The sequence below is a fragment of the Somniosus microcephalus genome, chromosome 5 (assembly GCF_052327205.1).
Source record: "Somniosus microcephalus isolate GS21.2 chromosome 5, FLI_Smic_1.0, whole genome shotgun sequence".
Lineage (NCBI taxonomy): Eukaryota > Metazoa > Chordata > Chondrichthyes > Squaliformes > Somniosidae > Somniosus > Somniosus microcephalus.
This window is the reverse complement of record NC_140991.1, coordinates 89,431,922-89,458,767: the sequence shown is the minus strand read 5'-3', so window position 1 is coordinate 89,458,767 and position 26,846 is coordinate 89,431,922. Positions and strand designations below refer to the sequence as shown.

Genomic DNA, 26,846 nt, shown 5'->3' with positions numbered 1-26,846 from the left:
TCCTTCCTGCATCTAGTCTGTCCAGACCTGACAGAATTTTATAGGTTTCGATGAGATCCCCTCTCAATCTTCTAAACTCCAGTGAGTATAAGCCCAATCGACACAATCTCTCCTCATACGTCATTCCTGCCATCCCAGGTATCAGCCTGGTGAATCTTCGCTGCACTCCCTCCATGGCAAGAACGTCCTTCCTCGGGTAAGGTGACCAAAACTGCACATAATACTCAAGGTGTGGTCTGACCAAGGCCCTGTACAACTGTAGCAAGACACCCTTGTTCCTGTACTCGAACCCTCTTGCTACGAAGGCCAACATACCATTTGCCTTCTTAACCGCCTGCTGCACCTGCATGCTTACCTTCAGCGACTGGTGCACAATAACACCCAGGTCTCTTTGCACTTCCCCTTCTCTCAATCTATTGCCATTCAAATAATAATCTGCCTTCCTGTTTTTGCCACCAAAGTGGATAACCTCACATTTATCCACATTATAGTGCATTTGCCACGTTTCTGCCCAATCACCCAACCTGTCCAAATCGTACTGGAGTTTCACGACATCCTCCTCACAGCTTACCCTCCCACCCAGCTTTGTCTCGACCCAATTCAGAGCATTGCAGCACTCATGCATCCCTTGCTGCCACCCTGTCCTTTTGCTAAAGCCACTCTTGAACCTCCCTGCTTTCAGATGCTGCATCACCAGCTCGGGAGGCGGGCCCTCAAGCTGCCTCTGTGACTGACTCCGGAGGCGACGAGGAGGAGGAAGCCGGACCATCCATTCAACCCTCAGGCGAGCCAGCCCATCTCCAGACTGGGGAGACTACTTCCCTGGAGGGGAGCGGGGGGCAATGTTCTGAGGAGGATCCAGCTCCAGGACCCAGCGGCCTGCAGCAACGCGAGGGGGGAGGGAAGCTCGGGGGCCGTCTCCCCGGAGGGCGAGTCGGGCCGCGAGTGCTGCTGCACAGACCGCAGAAGAGGTGCGTGCCCTCGCTGAAATGAGCGCCCAGGCTGGGCTGAGGCACACTGAGCTCATGGTAGGAAGGATGCCCGAATCCATTGAGACACTGGCAAGGAGTGTCCAAGACTTCGGCGCAGCACAGGCAAGGAGTGTGCAGGACTTCAGCGCAGCACAGGCAAGGAGTGTGCAGGACTTCGGCACAGCACTGGCAAGGATTGTCCAGGGCTTCAGCGAAGCAATGGCACCTGCCACGCAAGTGCTGAGTGCTGCCACGCAGTCACTCGCTGGTCTCATGCAGATGCAGATTGAGGCCACGCGAGCACTGACTGCTGCCACCCTCGCTGGATCGGGCAGGATTCCCCGGGGCCCTTGCCGCACCACAGCAGGCCAGCAATCTGCGCACCAGCCGATTGCTGCGCATGCTGCGGTGCTGCCCCGTCAGAGTACCAGTATGTCGGCCGACCAGGGAGCTGCTGTCTGCTCTCAGGATGACAGCATTCCTGATGCCACCACTGGCACTTCTCCACTGCAGCTGCCACCACCTGTAGGACAGACTGCTTCCGCCCATGCAGAGTTGTAGCAGTCAGCAGCCGGGCCCTCCAGGCCCAGAGATCGTCCAGGCTGTCCCTCAGGGGCATCTGCGGTTTTGGACAGTCAGCAGGCCTCCCCCAGCCTTGCTGCAGCCACTGGGGTCCCATTACGAAGGAACTGCAGAGCGGGAAGGGGCCAATGCCGAAAAGGAAGCAGATCACCATCGAGGGGGAAAAGTAGAAGGTGCTGCTGATTCCTGTTATTTGTTTCATTCAAGGCCGAGGATGCTGGTCTGAATGTTAGTTATGTTTTGGACAGTCTCCCGGGTGTGAGAGCCACTTATGTGACAGTCTGTTTGTTTTGCTTTTTGTTGCCATTGCTTTGTCATGCGGGAAGGAAGCACATTTTGTTAAATAAACAACTTTCTTTATTCACAATGGCCATGTCTGTTCTTTGCACAAATTTTGCCCTTGACCGGCTTAGGGGTAGCAGAACGGTTCCATTCATGTTCTTGGAATGGCAGCAAGCATTCCCTGAGAGGGGCCTAGAAGCGACTTGCTATAAACCTCTGACAGACGGCCCTTGCAGTTTGTGCCTCCCTCCCGTCTTGGTGGTGCTGCTGCTGCTGCTGCTCTTCCTCCTCCTCCTCCTCTGCTGGTGCTTCAATGTCTGGTGGCATTGGCTGGGTCTTGAGGATTGCCAGGTTATGCAGCATGCAACACACAACCACGAAGTGGGAGACTCGCTCAGGTGAGTACTGAAGGGCTCCTCCAGAATGGTCCAGACAGCGGAACTGTTGCTTCAGCATGCCGATTGTGTGCTCAATGATGTTCCTGGTCGCTTGATGGCTCTCATTGTAACGTTCTTCAGCAGGGGTGCTGGGCGAACGGAGCGGGGTCATCAGCCAGGGGCACAGAGGATAGCCCTTGTCCCCAAGAAGCCAGCCTCCTGGGTGAGCCGGGGCCTCGAAAAGGTCTGCCACAGAAGTCTGGCGCAGGATGAAGGCGTCGTGGCTGCTGCCTGGAAAGTGGGCATTCACAGCGAGTATCAGCTGTCGGTGGTCACAGACCAGCTGCACATTCAAAGAATGGAACCCCTTTCGGTTGCGGAAATTCTCCGCATTCTCTAGAGGCGCCCGCAAAGCCACATGCGTGCAGTCAATGACGCCCTGCACCATGGGGAAGCCCGCTATCCTTGCGAAGCCCTCTGCACGCTCTCGCTGCTTGTCCGGGGTCATCGGGAAGGAGATGTACTGCCGTCTCCTTTTAAAGAGGGCATTAGTCACTTGACGGATGCAGCAATGCACTGCAAACTGTGAGATGTTGGCAATGTCCCCAGTAGCGGCCTGAAAGGAGCCGCTTGCATAGAAGTTTAGAGCCACAGTGATCCTCACAGCCACCGACAGAGATGTCCTGCACCTTAGTTGAGGCTGCAGATCTGGCTGAAGCAGGTGGTAGAGCTCAGTGACCACCTCCTTACTGAAGCACAGCCTTCGGAAACACTGCTCCTCCGACATGTTGATATATGAAAACTGCTGGCGGAAAACCCTGGCAGCGTAAGGTCTCGTGTGGCGACGTCTGTAGGCCCTCCTCCATCTGGCCATGCCTGTCACTCTATCCCTGCGTCTCTGTGCCCTGTCAATATAATTGAGAAGCACGATGTTCCCATCCAATGCAGCCCCCATAGTAAGTGCGCACTAAAAGTTATGCTGTTTGAGAAGCTCACCAACTGCAAAGTGATGTTCAGAAGGCTAAAGTTCCTCTGCCAGCGCTGGCTCACTGCAGAAATGGCTCTCCGTGTGTAGCTGAGCAACTATCTCTCTCTCTCAAAGAGGTTGTGGTCCAAAAATGGCTGCCACTAATAATCCAGAACAGTCCCCTTTAAAGAGCGCCCCCCGAGCCCGACAGCGACTGGGAAACGTTCCAGGTAACCTGTCCTTGTTAGCGCCAGGCGAAATGGAGGGGGGCGCCACTGAATTTCCAGTCCGGGGCACCCCAAAGGCGTTGCACTCTGAAATGACGTCATGATCTGCGTGCGCCGGTGAGCGGGCGCTACGGTTTAGCGCCAGCGCTAAACGTCCACTCAATATGGGAAGAGGCGCAGGGTTCGCTGCGCCCGGGCGCTAGTTGGTTAGCGCCCCACTTCTCGACCTCTTTAGGCGCTAATGGGTGGCGCAACCAACCGAATTTTTCCCCCTTGGTGTTTGAAAAGCCAGACAGCTAGGCAAACATTGAATATGCATTTTCGTCCGATTGAAACAGATCGACCCAGTTAGGCCTAAGCATAAGGCCATTAGTTTGTCCGCATAAATAATCGGAAACAGCTTAAGGAAGCCATCAAGGCTGCACAGGCTGATTAAAATGCATTAATGACAATACAGCCCGGACATCGGGCCATTAGGTGCGATAAACGGCCATCTAGAGCCAGTTAGTTTAGATTGGTATAATCATTTAAAACAGCCCACCAAAAGTTAAACAATGGACTGACTTGATTTGGCGCGCAGATAGGAGATGAAGGAACGGGTATAATTGTAGGCCCTCCGTTGCAACCTCTCTCTTGCCCCTTACTCCTGCTCTGCTCTCGTGGCTCCGGCCTCTTGGGCTGCTGCCGCTTGTGCTCATGCCCTGGCTCGTGGCGGGTTCTCTTTTCGCTCCCCGCATTAATTTTGCAACCAAGGACATCCATACCAATCGCAGGTGGGGGAACGAGACCCGAGTCCAAAGTCATACAGGACACACGGGCCAAGAAAAGGGTGAGACGATACGAGACAAGACAGGGCGAGACGAAGAAAAAGGTAAAGACCTGACAAGAGCAGAGAAAGGCAGCAGAAGACGCATTGATTAAAGACCGAGCGCCTCGTTATAAGCTGGCGCTTGGGGAAGAAATATATGTATGGACAGTGAGAATAAGTTGGCTAGTTAAACACTGCGATTACGCTGGCGTTAAACGCAGGCGTCCACGCTGCAACAAATATATTGGCATTTGACGCTTGGGTAGTAAAATCAAACCGGCAGTGAAGACTGCCAACCGCCCCACAACGCAACGTTACCGCCGACGACCGCCCGAGGGAGAAGAAGAAGAGAACCCATCGCGACGAGACGACGATGGTAGCTGAGAGGGAAGATGTGTCACAGCAACAGCTCCAGCACCGTGCCCTGAGACCACGTGGCGACGGAGCACCCCAAAGGACAGAAGCCCAAACCTCAAAACTCGCAATTGTTAAGCAACAGGTTTTGGATTGGTGAGCATGAATTCCTGGCCCCTCATAGCTTAATCTAGTTAGGTATAGGGGTGGGATAAGGATAAGGGGATTGTTAAAGTAATTGTTTTTCCCTCGATGTGCCGTGTGTTCCCCATTCCCTGTATAAGTATAATTATTGTTTATACCTGTAATTTTGTTATCAGTAATTTCTCATAAGACCGTGTTTTATTCTGTTGTTAATAAAATATTGGTTTTTCTTACACCAAACCACTTGTCTACTGGAGTTTTCTGTATCGCCGCCTGTACCTAAGTCCGGTGTCTAGAACCCAGGGGTGTGGGAGCGATTCGAACCACTCACAGGCAGTCAGGGGCACACGCCACACCCCACCCCCCTACACAGCTTCCGCTAGGTAGAGGTCGGTTCGCCAAACAACAACAGCACCACCCTTGTCAGCAGGTTTAATGATAATGTCGGGATTGGATCTGAGAGAATGGCATGCTGCAAGTTCAGAGGGAGGTAGGTTGGAGTGAGTGAGGGGAGCAGAGAAATGGAGACGGCCGATGTCACGCCAACAATTTGCAATTAAAAGATCTAGAGAGGGTAAGAGGCCAGAGGGAGGGGTCCAGGTAGAACGAGAATTCTGAAAGCAGGAGAAAGGGTCAGCCATGCAGGGGGGAAGACTCCTGGCCAAAGACATGGGCACGGAGATGAAGGTGGCGGAAAAAGAGCTCAGCATCGTGCCGAGCTCGAAATTCATTGAGGTGGGGGCGTAAGGGGATGAAGCTCAGGCCTTTGCTAAGGACTGATCGTTCGGGGTCAGAGAGGGGAAGGTCAGGGGATAGTGAAAATGCGGCAGGGGGTGAGATTGGGAGAAGGGATGGGGTCAGAGGAAAGTGAAGAAGGTTCTGGAAAAAATTTTAATTGGTGAAAACACTGCACACATTGGTTATCTCCACGCCCCCCTCCCCCCCGCTAAATATGTTTCTGGCCACTGTGGATCAACCCATCCAATTTCTATGCTACCCTTTCCATGTTTGTTCCAAAAAAGCTTAATGAAAAATTCAGACCTGTAGCTTTCTGGGCTGGATATTGATTTATGCTAATAATTTAAAAAGGAAAACCGCAGCAAATTCAACACTCAGCGGGTCAGCGAATTCAGATTTCCAGCATCCGCAGTATTTTTGCTATTGTTTTTAAAGAACTTGTCCTCCTTCATTCCCCATAATCTGGGACAATTTGCAGAAGACATCACCATTCCACTAAACTGGCGAGTGTATTCCCCGCCCCTCGCCCCTCCCACACTCTGGCTACAGCCGAGCCCAGCCTCTCCCCAGCCGGCTTTTTGTGACATCATATAGCCAGACATGGGTAGAGCGGCGTGCAGCCAATGGGAGGCGGGCGGCTGTGAGCGGCTGCTCTCCTGTGCCATCAGCAGGCGTGCGAGCGCCCCGCCTCCGCAGCTCGGGCTCAGCGCTGCCCCGGCTGGACCAGTGTCTTGCTGTGGCCGCTCTGCCAGCGAGCGCCTTTCCTTTCCTTTTTATTTTAAAAATATTGTAAACTCTGCCGGTATTTTGAGTGTTTCCTCCTCTGGGCAGAATCCTCCCGGAGACGCAGTTTGCAGAGGCGAGCGAAAAGGTTGAGTTGGAGGAGGGGGGGGGGACATCTGTGCACCACCACCGCCAGCAGGAGGAGGATGCTGCTGCTGCTGATGGAGGCTGGCACCTCTCTGATAGAAAATGCCGTGGAAAGGGTGGTGGAGGGCAGTTTGACATCCACGGTGCTGGTCACTTCAGCGTTTATCTTGAGTCTGGCGTATTTCTCCAAAGTGACTTTCAAACAGGCAGAAAATCAGAAGGACTTGGTACGTATGACAGTTCCGTGCCGTGATATTTTTTGCAAATGTTTCTGTTGGTTTATTAATGGGCACGAATATTTCTGCTGGAAACAATACTTTGGTTTTCTCCGTCTAACCCACTTGGTTCGCGCTTGCTTCACTGCTCCTTCAGATTTGCGAATGATTCATAACTTTCTTCTGATATGACCAAAATTCAAGTCCTTAATTACAAACCGGCTAGAGACTAGACTATTGAGCTGTTTAATCTTCAAATAAAGGTGGTTTATTTTGAACGCGCGTATCACTTCTTGAATTAGTTCATCAGCTGTAGTGAGGTGAAGGTTTCAGTCAGGTTGGACTTCTGTTGCTGCACACAGCCTGACAAAGTAGTTCTGGGGTCGTACGTCCACCATGAGGCACCCTGAGAAAAATTATTTTGTAGTAGAATCGCTAAAACAAACGATCCTTTTGGTCAATACAAAAGCAAAATACTGTGGATGCTGGAAATCTGAAATAAAAGCAGAAAATGCTGAATATACTCAGCAGGTCAGGCAGCATCTGTGGAGAGAGAAACAGTTAATGGGCAGAATTTTCATTGGGCCGTGGAGGCGGGATTGGAGGCATGTGGGGGGGGGGGCACGAACCCATCCCGCCCCCAACCCGCCTCCATGCCAGTTTCAAAGGAGGTGGGTACCCGACCCACACTGGGACCTGCCTCCCCGAGGTGGGAAGGGGATTAGTGCCAATTAACTGCCTGTTAACAGGCAGTTTTTTAGCCTAATCCCTATTTTCATTCTTGAAGTGTGGGATTCCCGGCGGCTCCAAACCACACCAAGTTAGTGAGGCGGGCCGTCGGGCTGAAGATCTTGGAGGGGGCGAGATGTCTGGTGTTCAGGTGAGTGATGGGTGCATGAGTGCAGAGGTAAGTGTGTTTAAAGAAGTTTTACTTACCTTTACAGCCTTCCTTCCTTAAGGTCTCGGGAGTCCCTCATCTCACCGGCACAGAAAGCAGAATGGCCGCGATCTGTCAAAAATTGCAGCATTCAGCTTTCTGTTCTGGAGAGATCTCTAAATCATCCTGACAGGAAGGAATTAACCTGGAGTACAGATTGTCAGTGTTTGACAGCTTCAAACAGCTGTGAAACGCTGATATTTCATCTGTCAAAAGGTCTTGACAGATAAAATTTCAATGTGTGACATCACCTGTTGCCGTGTGGGCCTTAACTGGCCTGCTGAGCCCACTGGGAGAGAACTTTGTACTTATATCTGAATAGACAAGAACATTTGTAAAGTAAATGTATCAAATGAAACTTTAAAAACAAGTGATAGTATGTGAACAATTATAATAGACAGTATATTATTGAAAATATTTTGAGACTGTAGAAAATCTAAGGACTCCTTCCTCAGGCAGTATATTTATAGGCCTATAAGAAGGGCGCAAGCGTTGATAAAATGGCGGAGACATTTAATAAGTAATTTGCATTTGGTCTTTACTACTGAGAAGGATAATTGGAAAGGAGCCAATTCCTGAAGTGGTTGAGCAAGTTGAATGATATTGTGATGGCTAAAAGGAAAATTTTAACTAAGCTAGTTAGGCTAAAGGAAGACAAAGTGCCCGGGCCTGATGGGATACAGGTGAGGAACCTGAGGGAGATGAGAGGAAATTGCAGCAGCCCTAGAAATTATATTTCAGGACTGTTTGTGTGAACCGAGTACTGGAGAGTGGCCAATGTAGTAGCCAGTCTTAAAAAAGGAAGATGGCGCTAATCCAGATATTTAGTTTATGTTAGTGAAAATGTTATAATTAAGGATGAAATTATTATGCACCTAGATTAAAAAGAGAATAGAAGTAGCCAGCATGGATTTCAAAGGGATGATCATGCTTGACAACCTTCAGAATTCTTTGAGGAGATAACAAGCATGGTAGATGGGGGAATTGCAGTTGATAGTGGCCCGGATTTTGCGTTCCCCATGATGTTGTATGCCGTCGTAAGCCTTGTAAAATGCCCCGCAAGTTCCAGTTTTCCGCATGCGCGAAAACCCGGAACTTGCGATCTGTCAAAATCGACTAGAAATTCACTGCCCAGCAAATGCCCATGAAACTCTTACGCCTCGTACAAGCAGGCGTAGGGCCTGCTTTCACCAGCGTACGGGTTAATATAAATCTTAAACTAATAATTAAAAAATCATGCACAAACATTTAAAATTAGTTTTTTTTGGCCTTGATTAAAATGTTTAAAATTATTTTTCAAAAAATATTTTTTTTTATTGTAAATGCTTTGTTGACGGGACTTTCAAGGGCAATTAGGGATGGGCAATAAATGTTGGCCTTGCCAGCGACGTCCACATCCCATGAAACAAATTTAAAAAAAAAACCTTTTAATTAAATTTGAAAATGGGAACATTTATTTTTATTCCAGTTGTATAAATTATTTAATTATTTGGGAATTCCGTTTGTAAATGGAATCCCTGTAAGCATATGAGGAATCCTCCTTTTCTGATTGGAGGACCTAGTCCCTGGGATCCGTGGGCCTTTAGGCAGGCGTACACCTGCAGGCCCAGGAACCGAAGTCTCTGAAGGTCGGTGTGGATTTTTTTTATCGGGTTGGAGGCGTACTCCGGAGGTTCGCCTCCGACCGCAAATTCCAGCCCTATAGTGTACATGGGCTACAGGAAAGCCTTTGACAAGGTACCACACAAGATTACTAGAGAAGAGTAAGGGGTATGGAATTGGGGGGAGAATAGTAGGAGCTAAGGGCAGTTTTCAGAATGATTGGAAGTGGCTAGTGGTGTCCCATAGGGTTCATTTCTGGTGTCGCTTCTAACTATATATCAATAATTTGGATACAGAGGGAGTGGTGTCTCAATTTTTAGGTGATACCAAAACAGGAGGTGTAGTTAATTCTTTAGAAGACCAACAACTTGCATTTATATAGTGCCTTTAACGTAGTAAAACATCCCAAGGCGCCTCACAGAATCGTTAGCAAACAAAATTTGACACCGAGTCACTCTACCATTACCACCAAGCCAGGGGACCAACCCTGGTTCAATAAGGAGTGTAGAAGAACATGCCAGGAGCAGCACCAGGCGTACCTAAAAGTGAGGTGCCAACCTGTAGAAGCTGCAACACAGGACTACATGCATGCTAATAAGCGGAAGCAGCATGCAATAGACAGGGCTAAGCGATCCCACAATCAACGGATCAGATCAAAGCTCTGCAGTCCTGTCTCATCCAGTCGTGAATGGTGGTGGACCATTAAACAACTAATGGGAGGAGGAGGCTCCATGAATATCACCATCCTCAATGATGATGGAGCCCAGCACGTGAGTGCAAAAGACAAGGCTGAAGCGTTTGCAACCATCTTCAGCCAGAAGTGCCGAGTGGATGATCCATATCAGGCTGCTCCTGAGGTCCCCACCATCACAGAAGCCAGCCTTCAGCCAAATTGATTCACTCCACCTGGTATCAAGAAACGGCTGAGCGCACTGGATACAGCAAAGGCTATGGACCCCGACAACATCCTGGCTATCGTGCAGAAGACTTGTGCTACAGAACTAGCTGCGCCTCTAACCAAGCTGTTCCAGTACAGCTACAACACTGGCATCTATCCGATGTGGAAAACTGCCCAGGTACGTCCTATCCACAAAAAGCAGGACAAATCCAATCCAGCCAATTACCGCCCCATCAGTCTACTAGCAAAGTGATGGAAGGTGTCATCGACAGTGCTATAAAGCGGCACTTACCAATAACCTGCTCACTGATGCCCAGTTTGGGTTCCGCCAGGACCACTTGGCTCCCGACCTCATTACAGCCTTGGTCCAAACATGGACAAAGGAGCTGAATGCCAGAGGTGAGGTGAGAGTGACTGCCCTTGACATCAAGGTGGCATTTGACTGAGTGTGGCATCAAGGAGCCCTCATAAAACTGAAGTCAATGGAAATCGGGGGGGAAACACTCCACTGGCTGGAGTCATACCTAGCACAAAGGAAGATGGTTGTGGTGATTGAAGGTCAATCATCACAGCCCCAGGACATCGCTGCAGCAGTTCCTCAGGGCAGTGTCCTAGGCCCAACCATCTTCAGCTGCTTCATCAATGACCTTCCCTCCAACATAAGGTCAGAAATGGGGATGTTCGCTGATGACTGCACAGTGTTCAGTGCCATTCAAAACTCATCAGATAATGAAGCAGTCCATGCCCGCATGCAACAAGACCTGGACGACGTTCAGGCTTGGGCTGATAACTGGCAGGTAACTTTCGCACCACAAGTGCCAGGCAATGACTATCTCCAACAAGTGAGAGTCTAACTACCTCCCTATGACATTCAACGGCATTACCATCGCCGAATCCCCCACCATCAACATCCTGGGGGCCACCATTGACCAGAAACTTAACTGGACCAGCCACATAAATACTGTGGCAACAAGAGCAGGTCAGAGGCTAGGTATTCTGCGGCGAGTGTCTCACCTCCTGACTCCCCAAAGCCTTTCCACCATCTACAAGGCACAAGTAAGGAGCGTGATGGAATACTCTCCACTTGCCTGGATGAGTGCAGCTGCGACAACACTCAAGAAGCTCGACACCATCCAGGACAAAGCAGCCCGCTTGATTGGCACCCCATCCACCACCTTAAACATTCACTGACTTCACCACCGGCGCACCATGACTGCAGTGTGTGCCATCTACAAGATGCACTGCAGCAACTCGCCAAGGCTTCTTCGGCAGCACCTCCCAAACCCGTGACCTCTTCCACCTAGAAGGACAAGGGCAGCAGGCACATGGGAACACCACTACCTCCAAGTCACACACCATTGTGACTTCGAAGTATATCGCCGATCCTTCATCATCACTGGTTCAAAATCCTGGCACTCCCTACCTAACAGCACTGTGGGAGTACCTTCACTACACGGACTGCAGTGGTTCAAGAAGGCGGCTCACCCCCACCTTCTCAAGGGCAATTAGGGGCAATAAATGCTGCCCTTGCCAGCGATGCCCTGATCCCATAGGTAAATTTAAAAAAAATTAGGACTGATGACCAAAAGCTTGGTCATAGTTAGATTTTCAGGAGCGTCTTACAGGAGACGGAAGTAGAAATGTGGAGAGGCTTAGGGTGGAATTCCCAAGCTTGGGGCCTAGGAAGCTGAAGGCACGGCCGCCAATGGTGGAGCGATTGGAATGGGGATGCAAGAGGCCAGAATTGCAGGAGCACAGAGATCTTGGAGCGTTGTAGGGCTGGAGGAGGTTACAGAAATAGGGAGGGATGATGCTATGAAGGGACTTGAAAATGAAGATGAGAATTTTAAAACTGAGGCATTGCCAGATCGGGAGCCAGTGTAGGTCAGCGAGCACAGGGGTGATGGGTGAACATGACTTGGTGCAAGTTAGGATACAGGCAGCAGATGAGCTTAAGTTTATGGAGGGTGGAAGATGGGAGGCTGGCCAGGAGAGCATTGGAATAGTCAAGTCTAGCAGTAACTAAGGCATGGATGAGGGTTTCAGCAGTAGATGAGCTGAAGCAGAGTCGGGCGATGTTACAAAGGTTAAATAGGCAGTCTTGGTGATGGTGTGGATATGTGGCCGGAAGCTCATCTCGGGGTCAAACACAACACCAAGGATGCAAATGGCCTGCTTCAACCTTAGACAGGGAGAGGGATGGCGACGGTGGTTCAAGGAAGGTGCAAAGACCGGGGTGGGGGGAGGACGGGCGGTGGGGTGTAAAAGAAAGTGTTTGATGGACAGGACATTAAGGGCAGCACCTTGGGTTGATAAGGCCATAAAAAAGCTCAGTTTAAAAAATGTTTTTAAACAAGTTCCACACTATAGGAAGAATATTGAGGCTTTAGAGAGGGTATAAGTAGAATAGTATTTGGTATGAGGAAATGCAAATAAAAAGAAAGACTTTTAGAATCCTGCAGATTATGGGGTGATATGATAGAAGTGTTTAAAATTATGAAAGGAGATGGTACTGAGTAGATCGAAGCAGATTGTTTCCAGTTGTTGAGGGGCCATAGATACAAGATTAAATGCAAGTATTTTAGAACCGAAGGTGGGAGATACTATTTACACAGATTTGTAAGGCTGTGGAACTCCCCTCCAGGGTTAGTGGTTGAGGCAGAAATGATGTCAATGTTCAAGATGAGATTGGATGAAGGGATGTGGGAACAGGATGGGTAAATGTGATTAGGACTATGTGGTTGCGTGGAGGATAAACACCAAATGGCCTGTTTTCGTGTTGTAACTTCTAATGTATATTTCTATGAATCCACTGTATTCATTTACTATGTTATTTATTTGATTTTTTTTCTTCAGAAATACCCGCCTTATATTCATTCCAACATTCCATTCCTTGGACATGCAATTGCTTTTGGAAGAAGTCCAATTGAATTTTTAGAAAATGCATACAGTAAGGTAAGTGTTCAATATATTTTTATTCCCCCAACCACCCTGCAGTAATCCAATTGTGCGTAGTTTCCAGTTCCTACTATTAGTGCAATAGTTCTGATGTTCTTACTGGCGTAAAAGAAGTAAGTCTTTGCACTGAATGTTGGATTTTGAAATGAGTATTTCAAAGGCGGGTAAATGGAGTTAGGTCACAGATCAGCCATGATCTCACTGAATGGCGGAACAGACTCGAGTGGCTAAATGGCCTACTCCTGTTGCGATGTTCCTCTAATTGCACTGTGCATATCTCAGAAGTACACTGTGTGGAACTGGGTGAGGAGGGGAAACGGGGAAGAAAGTTCTTAAGGCCTATCAAATTCATCGTTTCGAACAGAACTGATGTGGATGTTTATATTTATTAAATCTTTTGAGGGAGGTGAATAATCCTAGCAAAAATTTCCACAAATGTAGCACTAAAATTTCTTGCTAGGCTAGCCAACAAAATGAAAGGGCAACAGTTTAGGATTTTTATGTACATTGATCAACCCTGATTCCACAGGTAACATTCATGTTTTCCGATGGACTGAAACCATTGTGTTTCATAAAACATTTATGTCTATATTTGTCCTTTATAACTTGGCTGTTAATCAGATATTTATCTAGCTTCTCTTTAGTTAATCAACATAGCAGTAACTCTTCTGATGGGTGACTATTTCACATATATACTGAATAGGATTGATACTAATCTTTTACCTCATTTGAAGTCCACTGCTGTTCTATATGCATTCTCTCAGTATACTTACACTACAGCTACTGGCCTGATTCCAGCCAGGCAGAATCGCATTTACCTTCCCTGGATTCTGGCTGAAACTTTACCGGTCTTGCTTGACAGATATCTGTCCACGTGACTCCCAGCATTTTTAAAATTTCAATGTTTAGAGAGGGAAGAATCCCTGCTCATTAAATATTTAAATTGATATTAAGATAGGTTTACAAAATGTCTGATTGACTATTTTCTAAAGCAGGTTTGACACCACTGGATTTACAATCCATACAGTATCACTCCAAAGGGTTGGGAGACTTCCCATCCAGGTAGTCTCTCGACCTGCTGCTTTTGGAGTCAGCTTAGACTCTGAATTTACACTGCATGTTTAGAGAGCATGACACTATATGTGCAGGGTAAATGTTCCCTAAAAAGGCAGTTAATGCTTATTAGAACTTAAAAGTCACCCTCCCCACAGATTAGTAGATATTTGGAATAGACTCCTGAGTTTAAAAAAAAAAAGAGCAGGATGAGCATTTGGTTAACAATGGGATTGACGGTTATATATGGATAAATATGGTCATTGTTAGCTAGTTGCTTTGGAAACCTGGGGGGAGAAATTGGGTGAGTAGCGCCACCTGTTAGCGCCTAAAGAGGCAGTCAGTGGCTGTAGCGCCACTGGCTGCGCCTCCCGCGATATTCAGCAGGGGCGCTAATGGTGGCGTTAGCCTTTTGCGCTGCGCCGCCACCGATGACGTCATTGGTGTGCGCAGCGCCCCGATCGCGATATTTGGTAGCGAACGGCGCTGTAGCGCCGTTCGCTACCCAGGCCCGGTTCACGGGGCCTTGCTGCGCTGGCAGAGGCGCAAGTTAAGGTGGAGGTGCGGGGCGGCCGCTTTTTTGGCGGCCGCCTGCCAGCACCTACGTCCCCGGCCTCCTGGTCCCCCACCCCCCCCCCCCCCCCCGCGGCATTGCCGGCTGTTTCCCGAGAGCCCGGCACTTCTCCTTGGTGCCGGGCTCTTTTGCTGGCACTCGCGATCGGGGCTCACGCTGCTGCAGGCCCCTCCCCCTTAACAGTGGGAGGAAGGCCTGCAGTACCGCAGCATGCCGTGCCGCAGCGTGTGGCGCTGTGGCACGTAGCGCTGCGAAATTCACTTTCAGCGCCCTAAGAGGGACGCGGAGCGCCTCGAGTCGCGCCCCGTCTCCCTCTAGGGGCACTTCAACTGAATTTGTGGCGATCGCTAATGTGGCGATCGCGGCGCAAATTCCAGCGCCCAGGCGAACTTTGCGCCGCTTGGGCGCCTCAGGCCAATTTCTAGGCCCTGATGTTTCTTATGCTGCTGGGACCATAGAAATGTCATAATGTGAAACTAAATTGGCCAAGGTATAGGCTGTATTCTTTTAATTTGATTAGATTATTTCAGTCAGGTCGAGCAGGAATGTTATAATCTTGGCTGTTCTTCCTGTGGGTATTTACCTTCAAGAAATGAAATAAGTGGAGAGTGCATGATAAAGACTAATCATAAAGTTCATGTTTTTCATTACATGCTCTGTTTTTAACCTGCTTTAAACCATACCGCAGTATAAATGAACAGCAAAGTACTGCGGATATTGGAAATCTGAAATAAAAACAGAAAATGCTGGAAACACTCAACAGGTCAGGCAGCATCTGTGCGGAGAGAAAGGAATGGTTAATGTTTCTGGTCGGGAAAGGTGCTCGACCTGAAATGTTAACCCAAACTTTCTCTCTCCATAGCTGCTGACTGGCATGCTGAGTGTTGCCAGCATTTTCTGTTTTAATTCAGCAATATAAATACCCAGATTATGTCTCCACTGAAAACAGTGGGCCAGAATTTGCGGTCAGTGGCGAAGCAAAGGTGTTCGCCGCTGGCTCCATGTAAGCTTTGCACAAAGATCTCGCGATCTCTGTCGAGAATTTTGGCTTTTCAGACGAGTAGTTGAAATCAACGTAGTATAATGAGGAAATCCCACAGTGTGAGCTGCTGTGACGTCAACAAGCGGTCTAAGCAGCCAATCAATATGTAGAATTCTCAGACAGTGCACCAGGAAGTGGGTAAACTAAAATTCTAACTTAAAAAAGAGATTGGGGCTCTCACATGGGGAAGAGGCAAACCTGAAATAAAGATGAACAAACGTTCAAAAAAAGTACTTTTTTTTTTTTTTTTTACAGCTTTTTAATTTTTATTAAAATGGATAAATTTGACACTGCACAAAATTAAAATTAGTTTTTCAGTGCCATAATCTTTGTTTAGCAGTCAACACACTGTTAAAACCCCAGTGGTCTACTTTTAATGGGGTATTTAACAGTGTAATTACTGCGGAAGATCCAAAGTTTTCGCCAGTTTCCATGATTTGAGAGATTTCACTGTCGGCTCCGTTGGGGGAAAGGGGGGGGGTTTGGGGGGCACAGCGCAGCCTGTGGAGGAGCAGTGAAGGACAGACTGCAACTAAATCCCGAAGTTGTTGTCGGTTTCAAAGGCAGAATGACTGCGACCGCTGCCAGTCCGTCGTCATCAGGACCCCAGATTCCAGGCCACTGAATCTGTGAATGTTCCTTCACAATGAGTACCAGAGTCCCCTCATTGCTCCTCTTTAAGCTCTTGCCAATGTTTTTACATTCTTTTGAAGGCATTATGCCTGAAGTTATGTATAAAGTTATAAATGTGGCTTCAACCATGGATATACAAGATTTGAATAACCGGATCTGACTTGTAATCTTCTTCTTAGGCAGTCCCTCGGAACCGAGGATGACTTGCTTCCACATTAAAAATGAGTTCTCAGGTGACTGATGAGTCCAGTGCGGGACCTACAGTCTCTGTCACAGGTGGGGCAGACAGTGGTTGAAGGGGCGGGTGGGTAGGGTGCTTGGGTTGACGTGCGCTGCCTGCGCTTGGCTTCCGCTTGCTCCCAGCGAAGAGACTCGGTGTTCGGCGCCTTCCCGGATGCTTCTCCTCCACTTTGTGCGGTCTTGGGCCAGGGATTCCCAGGTGTCGGTGGGGATGTTGCACTCTTTCAAGGAGGCTTTGAGGGTGTCCTTGAAGCGTTTCCTCTGCCCACCTGGGGCTCTCTTGCCGTGCCGGAGCTCCGAGTAGAGCGCTTGTTTTGGGAGTCTTGTATCGGGCATGCGGACAATGTGACCCATCCATTGGAGCTGATCGAGCGTGGTCAAAGCTTCGATGCTGGGGATGTTGGCCTGAGCGAGAACACTGATGTTGGTGCGCCTATCCTCCCAATGGATTTGCAGGATCTTGAGGCAGCGTTGGTGGTACCTCTCCAGTGCTTTGAGGTGCCTGCTGTACATGGCCCATGTCTCTGAGGCATACAGCAGGGTGGGTATCACTGCTGCTCTGTAGACCATGAGCTTAGTGCTGGGTTTGAGGTCCTGGTCTTTAAACACGGGGTAATGAAATGCCCCTGAGATGGTACTCGATTCGTTTTCTTGACGGTAGCCTTCCATTGGTCATAGTCTTACTTATCTATAAGCACACCAAAATCATTTTCCTTTACCAGTGTATACTACGTATTTATAGATCATGTTTTCTGTACAAATGGGTATTACATATTCACTTGTAGATAATCCTGATGGAGTTGTGTGGCCCAATCCCATTAGCCATCTGATCAAAATAGTATATTTATATTTATATCCACATTAAAATCCATCTGCCATTCCTTATCTCATCCAGTTAATTGGCACTGATGCCTTTGAATCCTGTCAGTGTATCCCAATTCAACTGCTTAATGGCTAATGTCCTCTGTTCTGAAGTTGATTGCACTGCTGTGGAAAAATCAATGTGTTGTGCTATAAATCAGTAGGGTGCAAGTTTAAATCTGTGTTTTCTGCTGCTGTAGCTGAATTTTCACAAGTTGCTGTTTCAAGATGTGTTGAACTCAAACAAATATAGTCGGAATGGCAAGTTTTTATTTAATTGGAGCTCGTGCAGAGAATTACTGACCTGAAACTAAGGGAATATGCTTTTTGAAAATAATAGATACAGTTATGTGAGTTCATATGGTTATTTTTTTTTTACAATTCCTAATCTCTTTCTTTTTGTTTTTGAACAGTATGGACCTGTGTTTAGTTTTACAATGGTTGGGAAGACATTTACTTATTTGCTGGGGAGTGACTCTGCAGCTTTGCTCTTCAACAGTAAAAATGAAGATTTGAATGCTGAGGATGTTTATTCCAAGCTCACAACACCAGTTTTTGGCAAAGGAGTTGCATATGATATCCCAAACCCAGTATGTATATTCTACTGTTGTATAGAAAATATGATGCTACTAACATCATAGAATCTCAAGCCCTAGCTTGTAATTAATTTGTTAAATATTTTTTAGTGTCTATTTTCTTAATAAAGATTTAGTTCTGTTTCATTGCCAATTTAGCTGCGGTGGTTTATGAAAATCTCTTTCAGGATAGAGTCCTAGTCATACGGCACAGGAGGAGGCCATTCGGCTGTTGATAGTAAGCTGTTGAATATGAAACTTGTCTCAAAAAAGGCAATGAAATAGTGTGTGTCAATCTTGCTTCCAAGTAAAACTTCTTATAGCTTACTGTGGAGTAATTCATTTATGTCACAAAAAAATCTATCAAATGACCTTTGACTTTGGTCATGTTTATGATGCACATGTAAGGTGCTTATAATAAATTCCATATAGTTATTTAAAGTGGCTTCTGTACAGACGTTTATCTGTTTTCAAAATCTTTGCCATGGACAGGTAAAGTACATAATGGTTAGGATTGTGATAACTGATCATCCCAGCTTGCTCATTCATAACTCCTAGTGGTCAATTATAGTGGGGCATTGGTGGATGCTTGGGAGCAGGTCTCCAGATCATCACCTCAGCCAGAACTGGTGTGTGGAGCAGAAGGGTTCAGGAGAGAAAGGAAAGAAAATGAAAAATAACATCTATCTATACAATTAAAAGTCTTGTGTACATCACATAGGTAGCACATTAAATCTGGTTCAAGCACGCACAAATTAAGTGTTATGATTTTCTGATTGGCTCAACAAGCACTATCTGTTACATTAATCATATTGATGTGCACAAATACAGATCAAGAGCTCAAATGAGAATCCTGCACAAAACTGAACAATTTAATTGTTGAAATAATTTCTAAGACAGTCAAACTGGTTACAACAGCAAAGATGCAACAAGCCAGTTGTGTTGCTCAATTTATTTTTGTAGTGTATGTAACCGTTCTACCTTTAAGAGAACTATTTTAAGAGTTGCACTACTTTATCTTGGCTGCTGTATACTGTAATACCGGCGGTGACCACACCGGTATATAAGTGCTGTGTAATGATTTATTGGGCAGTTCCGCCCTGACCTTCAACCAGTAAAGACCTGTTAAAGTTTACTCTTGTGGTCTGTGTAGTAATTCGCAATATAACACACAGACTTAACAGTGGCGACGAGTTCGATCTTACCCTGCGGCAGAGATACATCCAAGGCAGTTTAACGGGCGTCGAGAAGAGGCATCCGCCCTCGTCATTCTGCTGAGAGAAGACTCGGGTCTGCAGAGCAAAGGAAGAAGGAAGAATTCTGACACGAAGCCTTCCATCAGGAACAGGCAGTGATCGTCCCTTCTATCACGGTGGTGGGTGAGCCGATCAATGACGAGCAGCAAGTCGGCCACGTTGACTGTGAGTAGGGGAGAGAAAAAAAAAAAACGGAGGATATAAGGGCGGGGAACTCGACCACGGCCGGGGAAAAGAGCCGGACAGAAGTCGGGGCCAGAGGCGCTGAGACTGGGGCAGCGTAAGGCACGGAAGCTGCGGTAAAGGCAAACGCAGCCGGTGTGAGAGACCGCAGCGAATGCAAACGCAGCCGGTGTGAGAGACCGGGCTGCAAGCGGGCTGGGAGACGCAACAGCGTCGAGAGAGAGCTCGACCGCGACCGGTGAAAAAGGCCGGGCAGCTACCGAGGCCGTGAGGCGCAGCGACCGGGACAGAGTAAGGCGCGGAGGAAGTTAAAAAAAAAATTAAAAAACTGCGGAGAACTCAGCCGCAGCCGGGGGGGGAAAGGACCAGACTGCAAGAGGGGCTGGGAGGCACGATTGAAAACCGCTGGGGAGGGCGATCGCAGCAATACGGCAATCGCCGTTACAGCCAGCGGGAGAGACAGAGCCCGAGCGAGCGGGAGAGACAGAGCCCGAGCGAGCGAGCGAGACCGAGCGTGCGAGAGAGAGAAGAGACCGAGCGAGCGAGCGAGCGAGGGAGACCGAGACCGAGCGAGGGAGAACGAGCGAGCGAGGGAGAACGAGACCGAGCGAGGGAGAACGAGACCGAGCGAGCGGGAGTGACAAGAGACAGTCAGCAAAGGAGAAAGGCAAACGCGGGAAGCCGCCATTTTCGGAGGCGGGGAAGAAGACAAGCGCGGGAAACCGCCATTTTGAAAAAAAAAAGTTAAAGAAAAATTTATTTTTGTGTTTCTCAAGAAGAGTGCGAGGATGCCTAAGCGTGGTAACATCAACGATTTCGATCCCGATGTTGAAGATTGGGCCACGTATGTAGAACGCATAGAGATATATTGTAAGGCAAATAAAATAGCAAATGAAGATAAAGCACTAACCTTACTAAACTCAATGGGTGCAAAGACATACGGGCTATTGAAGCATCTTCTATCACCAGCTAAACCGGCGGATCAGACTTTCGCTAATATTGTTGCTGTCCTGAAGGATCATTTGAACCCCACACCGCTGATGTTAGCGGAACGATTTAAATTTTATGCGAGAATGCAACTGAAAGAGGAAAGCAACGCGGAGTACTTAATTGAACTGCGTAAGCTAGCGAAATACTGTCAGTTTGGGGAAAATCTGACAGAGGCACTGAGAGACAAATTCGTGTGTGGGTTGTCGAAAGAAGGAACACAAAAGCGGCTACTTGAAGAGAATGATCTTACACTTGATAAGGCTGTCACTATTGCAGCATCGCACGAAGCCGCAGCGAGAGGCACTGCGGAAATGCAGCTGAAGACAGCGGTACTCAGCGTAGATCAAATGGCTTCGGGTACAACGAAATGTTATCGTTGTGGGAAGACAACACACGATCAGAACCAATGCTGGTTTAAAAACCAGGAATGTAGAAAATGTGGCAAGCTTGGTCACATAGCTAGAGTATGCCGGTCAGGAAAGAAGACCAGCAACAAAAAGTCACCGCAGGAAAAGTGCAGAAAGGTACATAAGGTGGCTGAGAAGAGTTCGGATGAACAGAATTCGGATTCAGACTCCAACAGCCAGGAACTGGGTAGTCTGAGAATTCACAATGTGAGTAAGGAAGCTGACCGACAAACTATCTGGGCCACACTGCAAATAGCAGGAGTCCACGTGAAGATGGAATTGGACACCGGATCGGCGTTGACGGTCATGAATAAGCAAGATTACAAGAAGTTATTCACACACATTCCCCTACGGGATACGGAGATAGTATTGCAGACATACACGGGGCAAAGAGTATACCCCATCGGAAAGATAAAAGTCAAGGTGAGACACAAGGGCAAAGAACACCAAGGAATGGACTTATATGTACTACCTGAGGGAGGTCCACCACTTCTGGGATGGGAGTGGATCAGGAAAATAAATATGGACTGGCACCCGCTAAAAGCAATGACGGTAGATTCCGGAAAAAGAAAAGATGTCAAACCTGAACGATTGTCCAGAATATTGGATGAGGGCATATGCAGCAGTGACAGTGACAAAGCAGAGAGTGAGAACTCGGGGAAGACAATCAGCTCAGACTCTGGAACTGATGATGGTAGGACCAGCCCATGTGCAAAAGACAAATCTAAAATGGACTTGCAGACTAATGATGGAAAAACGAAGGAGTGCATAAATGACAAAGTATCAGAACAGAATTCCACTGAACAACAACATAGTACCTTAAAAGGTGCTCACAGCACACATGACATGTCCCTATTATCTGCTGAGAAGCAGCTTGAACTGCGATTGAAGGATCTGCTGCTGGACATTGAAGATCGAGCCTGGCAAACAGCGCTGGAAACTGGACAGTATGAATTATTGAGTGAAGCACGTCCTACACAAAATGGTATTCAATTACTGGAAAATTATGTGAAGGAAAACGAAACTGTTAAAATTGAAGGGGAGGAGGCCAAGGAACTTGATGGCATGAACAATAGATATAACTCTAAAGACAGGCTTTTGGAACCCAAGACTGAAACGAGAAGTTCCGTGTCTACCAGTGCTAGTACTCCACAACATGTAAACTCTGTGGTGCGTTACCTGGCTGTTGCTTTGCTTCAGTTGGAACAGGGAATTGAACGCAAGTTCCTGAAGCCCCCTTTGGACAAGGCTCCAGTGGAGAGCAAGCCTACTCGAAGTTTGACAGAGAATTCTGAGTCTGTCCAGTCTACAGACATGCACATTTCTGAGGAACACCGGGCTCGAACTCAACTCAATTTCAAACTACAACAGCAATTAGAACAAATGATTCGCCGTTTTGAGCAAGAGATGAATGCAAAGAAAAAGTTCTTTGACACAGAGTGGGAGAATCTGGAAAGACAGCAGAAGCAGCTGATTGAGAAAATGGAGCAGGAACACACAAACCGTCTGCGCGATGAGGCCAAACGAATCAAAGCTGAGCAAGAAAGGGAATATGTCAAATTCATCGATCAGTTGAAAGCTAAGAAGAAAGAACACCCTTTTGTGAGCAGTGTCAGCAGTACTAAGCCACTCAGGGGATTGGTGGCAGAGGCAAAAGCTGAAGTGATGGAGGAAATAGAAGACAATAGAGAAGAAGCAGAAGATGATGACTCATCTGAACCATTATCACCCCTACCAGGTCACGCAGGTGGTCCCTCCGAACTGAGCCAAATCAGTCTGGAAGCAGAAAAACTTCCCAAGGTACTCGAGCCTTTAGAAGTCAACAATGCTGGTTCTGAAGTTACGAAAGTTCAAGCTGTTAAGTCCAGTGAAGGACCATTAGATGAGTCACCCCAGCAACGAGAACCAGAGATCCCTGAAAGGCGCCATGCTGACCAGATCATAGAGTCATCCGAAAAGGGACAGCCTACACCACCACTTTATACGCCTAATGATGAAGCAGAGATACCCATAGTATCTACCTCCGATCCGGTGATACCGCAACCAGATGAACCCGACACTGGCATTCAAGCCGAATCGACCTTGCCAAAAGAACCTACTACACCACCGAGAACTACTACACCGCCGAGGCGTTATCCGGACCGAGTCAGGAAGCGCAGGAGGCGCCTCCGCAGAGACTGAATCTGTGAACAGTTTTGACATGAAGTTGTATATATATGTTATGGTGTTATGTTTAATGGGGAATATATATACTGTTAAGCTAAAAAGGGAGGATTGTAGTGTATGTAACCGTTCTACCTTTAAGAGAACTATTTAGTAACCGTTCCACCTTTAAGAGAACTATTTTAAGAGTTGCACTACTTTATCTTGGCTGCTGTATACTGTAATACCGGCGGTGACCACACCGGTATATAAGTGCTGTGTAATGATTTATTGGGCAGTTCCGCCCTGACCTTCAACCAGTAAAGACCTGTTAAAGTTTACTCTTGTGGTCTGTGTAGTAATTCGCAATATAACACACAGACTTAACAATTTTTAACTTTATTTCAGCTGCCATCTTGATTTCTGATCCAGCTGTATACATAACATTTAAACATAATAAACATACAAAAATTAAATTAACTCTGGGGGATCAAAGCTAAACATACACTCAAAATCAGCATTGTATGTTAGAAATGCTTCCAAAACGTTTCCCCTGTGCATACCTAAGGTTTCATTGTGTAACAGTGTCTTTCCCGGAGAGGCTCAACCAAACAGCAGTCTCTCAGAATTTGCATGTAACATCTATGTGAATATATACTTTGATACATCAGGATCATAGAATTTGTGGCATATTTTACTTGATCATGTTTCTCAGTTGACTTAATCTTCCAGTAATATTAATAACAAATGCAGTAGAACAATCTACCTCCTACCTACTGTTCTCAGTTCAGTTAATTATGTATCCATTTTGAATGTCTTTGATGAGTAGACCACCATCAGAAGAAATGATAAAGATAACATACACTTCTTCAGTTTGTAAAAGAGATCAGTTTCATAATTATTAATTTCATTTACTTAGTAATGTTGATACTTGTTATTTTAATCATTGAAGATGATTCTGATAAAGATGCAAGCATAGCTAGCTTATCTGTCAATTTCTCCTCCCCGCTTCACTTTATTTAAAGACCTTTATATTAAGTATGCATATATTGTGGAAATGGACATTGTGGTTTTGATATCAATAAGATTGTCCATCATTTGAGTTGTATCACATGCCTGGTCTGAGAACCGATTCTCTCCCCCTTGTTGGGGCTACTTCAGTGCCCGCTATCCAGAGCTGAATCATGTCTATGCTTTAATCACTTCATGACTAGGCTGCCCACTTCTCTCCCTACCTCTCTCAGGTAGACATTGCTTTGTAATGCAGAGTAAAGGAAGCTTTACTCTGCATTTATCCTCACCTGGGAGTGGCCAGTACTGTATCCAAACTAGGAAGTGTTTCATCTTTATGAGCAAAAAATTTCACTCACGGTAATTTAAGAAGAAACTGTTCCAAATTGTAGAAGGTTAATTTTTTTTTTTTTTTTTTTTTTTTTTTTTTTTTTTTTAAGAGCATTGACTTGTTTCCGTAAATGCAAATTGTGTTAATGCATCTTCTTTATTGCATACGTTGTTGCTTTCTCGTCCTTCAAGATATTTCTGGAACAAAAGAAGATGCTCAAAACTGGTCTCAACATTGCTCAATTTAAACAGCACATCCCTCTGATTCAAGAGGAAACCCATGAGTATTTTAAACGCTGGGGTGACAGTGGGGTTAAAAGTAAGTGCTCGAATGTTTCATCTTCACAATTGTGCACAAAGTCCCAATATGCTAATTTGGATTGATGAAGATGTTTCATAATTTTGGTTAAGATCTGAAGTCTTTAATTTGAAGCCCATTGTTTATGTCATAAAACATATGCAATTATGGGCTTATCATTTGCCAGGTACTGAAAGGAACCAAGATGTAAGCCCATACACAGCTCAATGGGTAAATGCAGAGTTGAGCATTACAGACTTGGAAGGCCCCTTTTGTTTCTAGGTCTGGACTTCATTTGCTAATCTTAACCATGTGGAAGTGTACCTAGAGTAGAGTGGGAAATTAGTCAGGGATTCTATCCCGGATTGCGACCCATCAGAGGCTATGTAGACTCTGGATGTAAGATAATATTGGGCTCAGCTGCAAGTGCTCCATATGGTCCATCTTAGCCTGTCCGATTTTGCTGTCCAAGTTAGCACATGAAGATTGGATACTTAGACGAGGTACCAGAGGATCACATGTGCCGACTGAAATTCTACTCTGCATGAATTACTATCTTCTAAAAGTAGTGGGAGATAATTAGAAGTAAAACCCAAGGGTTCTCCAAGAAAAATCTTCCCTTTTTCATTCCCACCCATGAATGGTTTAAAAATATAACACGAAAATTCAGTTTAAAAAGGAAGGCTGGTGACAAGTTAAGTCGTTAAGATCAAATGTTTGTAGACACATGGTTCGACACTGATTATTCCAAGTGAGCCTGCTTTTGAAAAGAATAATAAGAAACTGCTTTAAATTTGAAAAATCCAGGGAATTATACTTAGTCTTTACTTTTTCTCTGTAGAAATGTAGCATCTGCAAATATCACTTTTTTTTCCTAAGGGAGAAAGGCTGGACACACAAAAATTTTAAATTCTTTCTTTCTCCTCTCACAAATACACTAACTCTTTCTGGAGTACAGCTGTACTGGTACCAGAGGCCCTGTGGTAGCTTTCTGGAGTACAGCTGTACTGGTACCAGAGGCCCTGTGGTAGCTTTCTGGAGTACAGCTGTACTGGTACCAGAGGCCCTGTGGTAGCTTTCTGGAGTACAGCTGTACTGGTACCAGAGGCCCTGTGGTAGCTTTCTGGAGTACAGCTGCACTGGTACCAGAGGCCCTGTGGTAGCTTTTTGAGTCTGGACAATGTGTCCAAATGATACTCGACCATGCAGTCTATCATGGTAAAACATATTCCTGTTCTCGCCCAATATCCACACATGCACTTCCCAGTGGAGTTTACAGGATAGCTTTGGAGAATTCTGGCTGATTTTATTTTCCAAAGAATTGAGGGAAGAAAATGGTGGACAGGAAAGTTCAACAGTGTCACCAGATGGCCAGAGGCCTGCAATGCCTTGGAGGACAAGCAAATGTTGACTGATACTTTATCATTGTGAAATAGTTATTATACCATAATGTTGATACAAAGCATAACACAAGTTGTGACGTGTAACAAGATTAATATGTACTGCTCTCCCATGGCATTGCTTACTATGAGTTGGAAGTTTTATAAGAACCGGTGCTATGCAAGTATTTTTACCTGGAATGCTAAATTGGGGGTGGTTCTGGGAAGAGGTTCTGGGGTAAGCAGGGTTCTGTAAACACTGGAAAGAGATTTTCTGGGAACATTTGGCAGAACCTGGGATTCGGATTCACTGGGAGAGGGGTCCTGCAATGCGGGAGTACTGGGGGTGCCATCTAGAGGTTTGTGAGGATGAAGAATGAATCTTGGGATCTTGAAGAGGGGTGGGGAAGAGAAGTCTCAGGAGGGGTTCCTGGGATCTAGGAGAACTGGGGAAGAGGGTTTTGGTGCTTGGGGAGGTTGCTTGGGGTCTGGCAGTATTGCATGGGAGCAGGGTCTTGCAGATCTTTAGAGGGGAGGAGCCATGGGGAATCAGACCCATACTGCCATTGGGCCCTTTCAGACCATCATTCACCACCCTCCCACCAGCCTCTTCTGTGACCTGTCCGCAGCCAGTTTTGCGTCTATAGGTTCCCCCATCACACTTTTCCCCATCAATGGTTCTTGCCTTTATGTTCGTGCTTTAAAGCATTTAAGGGTAAATTTTCTGGATGGAAAATCACAAACTGGTAGTGTGCAATTTCCTGATCTGCAATTCTGGCATGCATTGGAAGCAGAGGCGTATTAGCCAACTTGCTGACTTATAAAGTCTTTAGTAAATATAAAGTCCCATAAACAAAATTTACTTCAAACCCCCAAAAGTTAATAAATTACACAATTTCCAAGTTTTATATTTTAAAAAATTCTTAAGGCTGAAAAATGGTT

The 26,846-nt window shown here is 46.6% G+C and overlaps 1 protein-coding gene across 2 annotated transcripts in view; it reads left to right on the top strand.

Annotated features, from left to right (window-relative positions):
- The first annotated feature begins 6,130 nt into the window (after window positions 1-6,130).
- cyp51a1 (cytochrome P450 family 51 subfamily A member 1) overlaps window positions 6,131-26,846 on the top strand; it is a 42,628-nt gene continuing 21,912 nt past the window's right edge. The window contains exons 1-4 of one of the 2 annotated variants that reach the window (XM_085987960.1): window positions 6,131-6,547; window positions 12,829-12,927; window positions 17,747-17,923; window positions 24,420-24,546. In XM_085987960.1, coding sequence (XP_085844086.1) covers window positions 6,380-6,547; window positions 12,829-12,927; window positions 17,747-17,923; window positions 24,420-24,546 — 571 coding nt within the window. In that variant the 5' untranslated portion in view covers window positions 6,131-6,379. The remainder of the gene's footprint in view (window positions 6,548-12,828; window positions 12,928-17,746; window positions 17,924-24,419; window positions 24,547-26,846) is intronic. The other variant, XM_085987962.1, reaches the window with a different exon arrangement.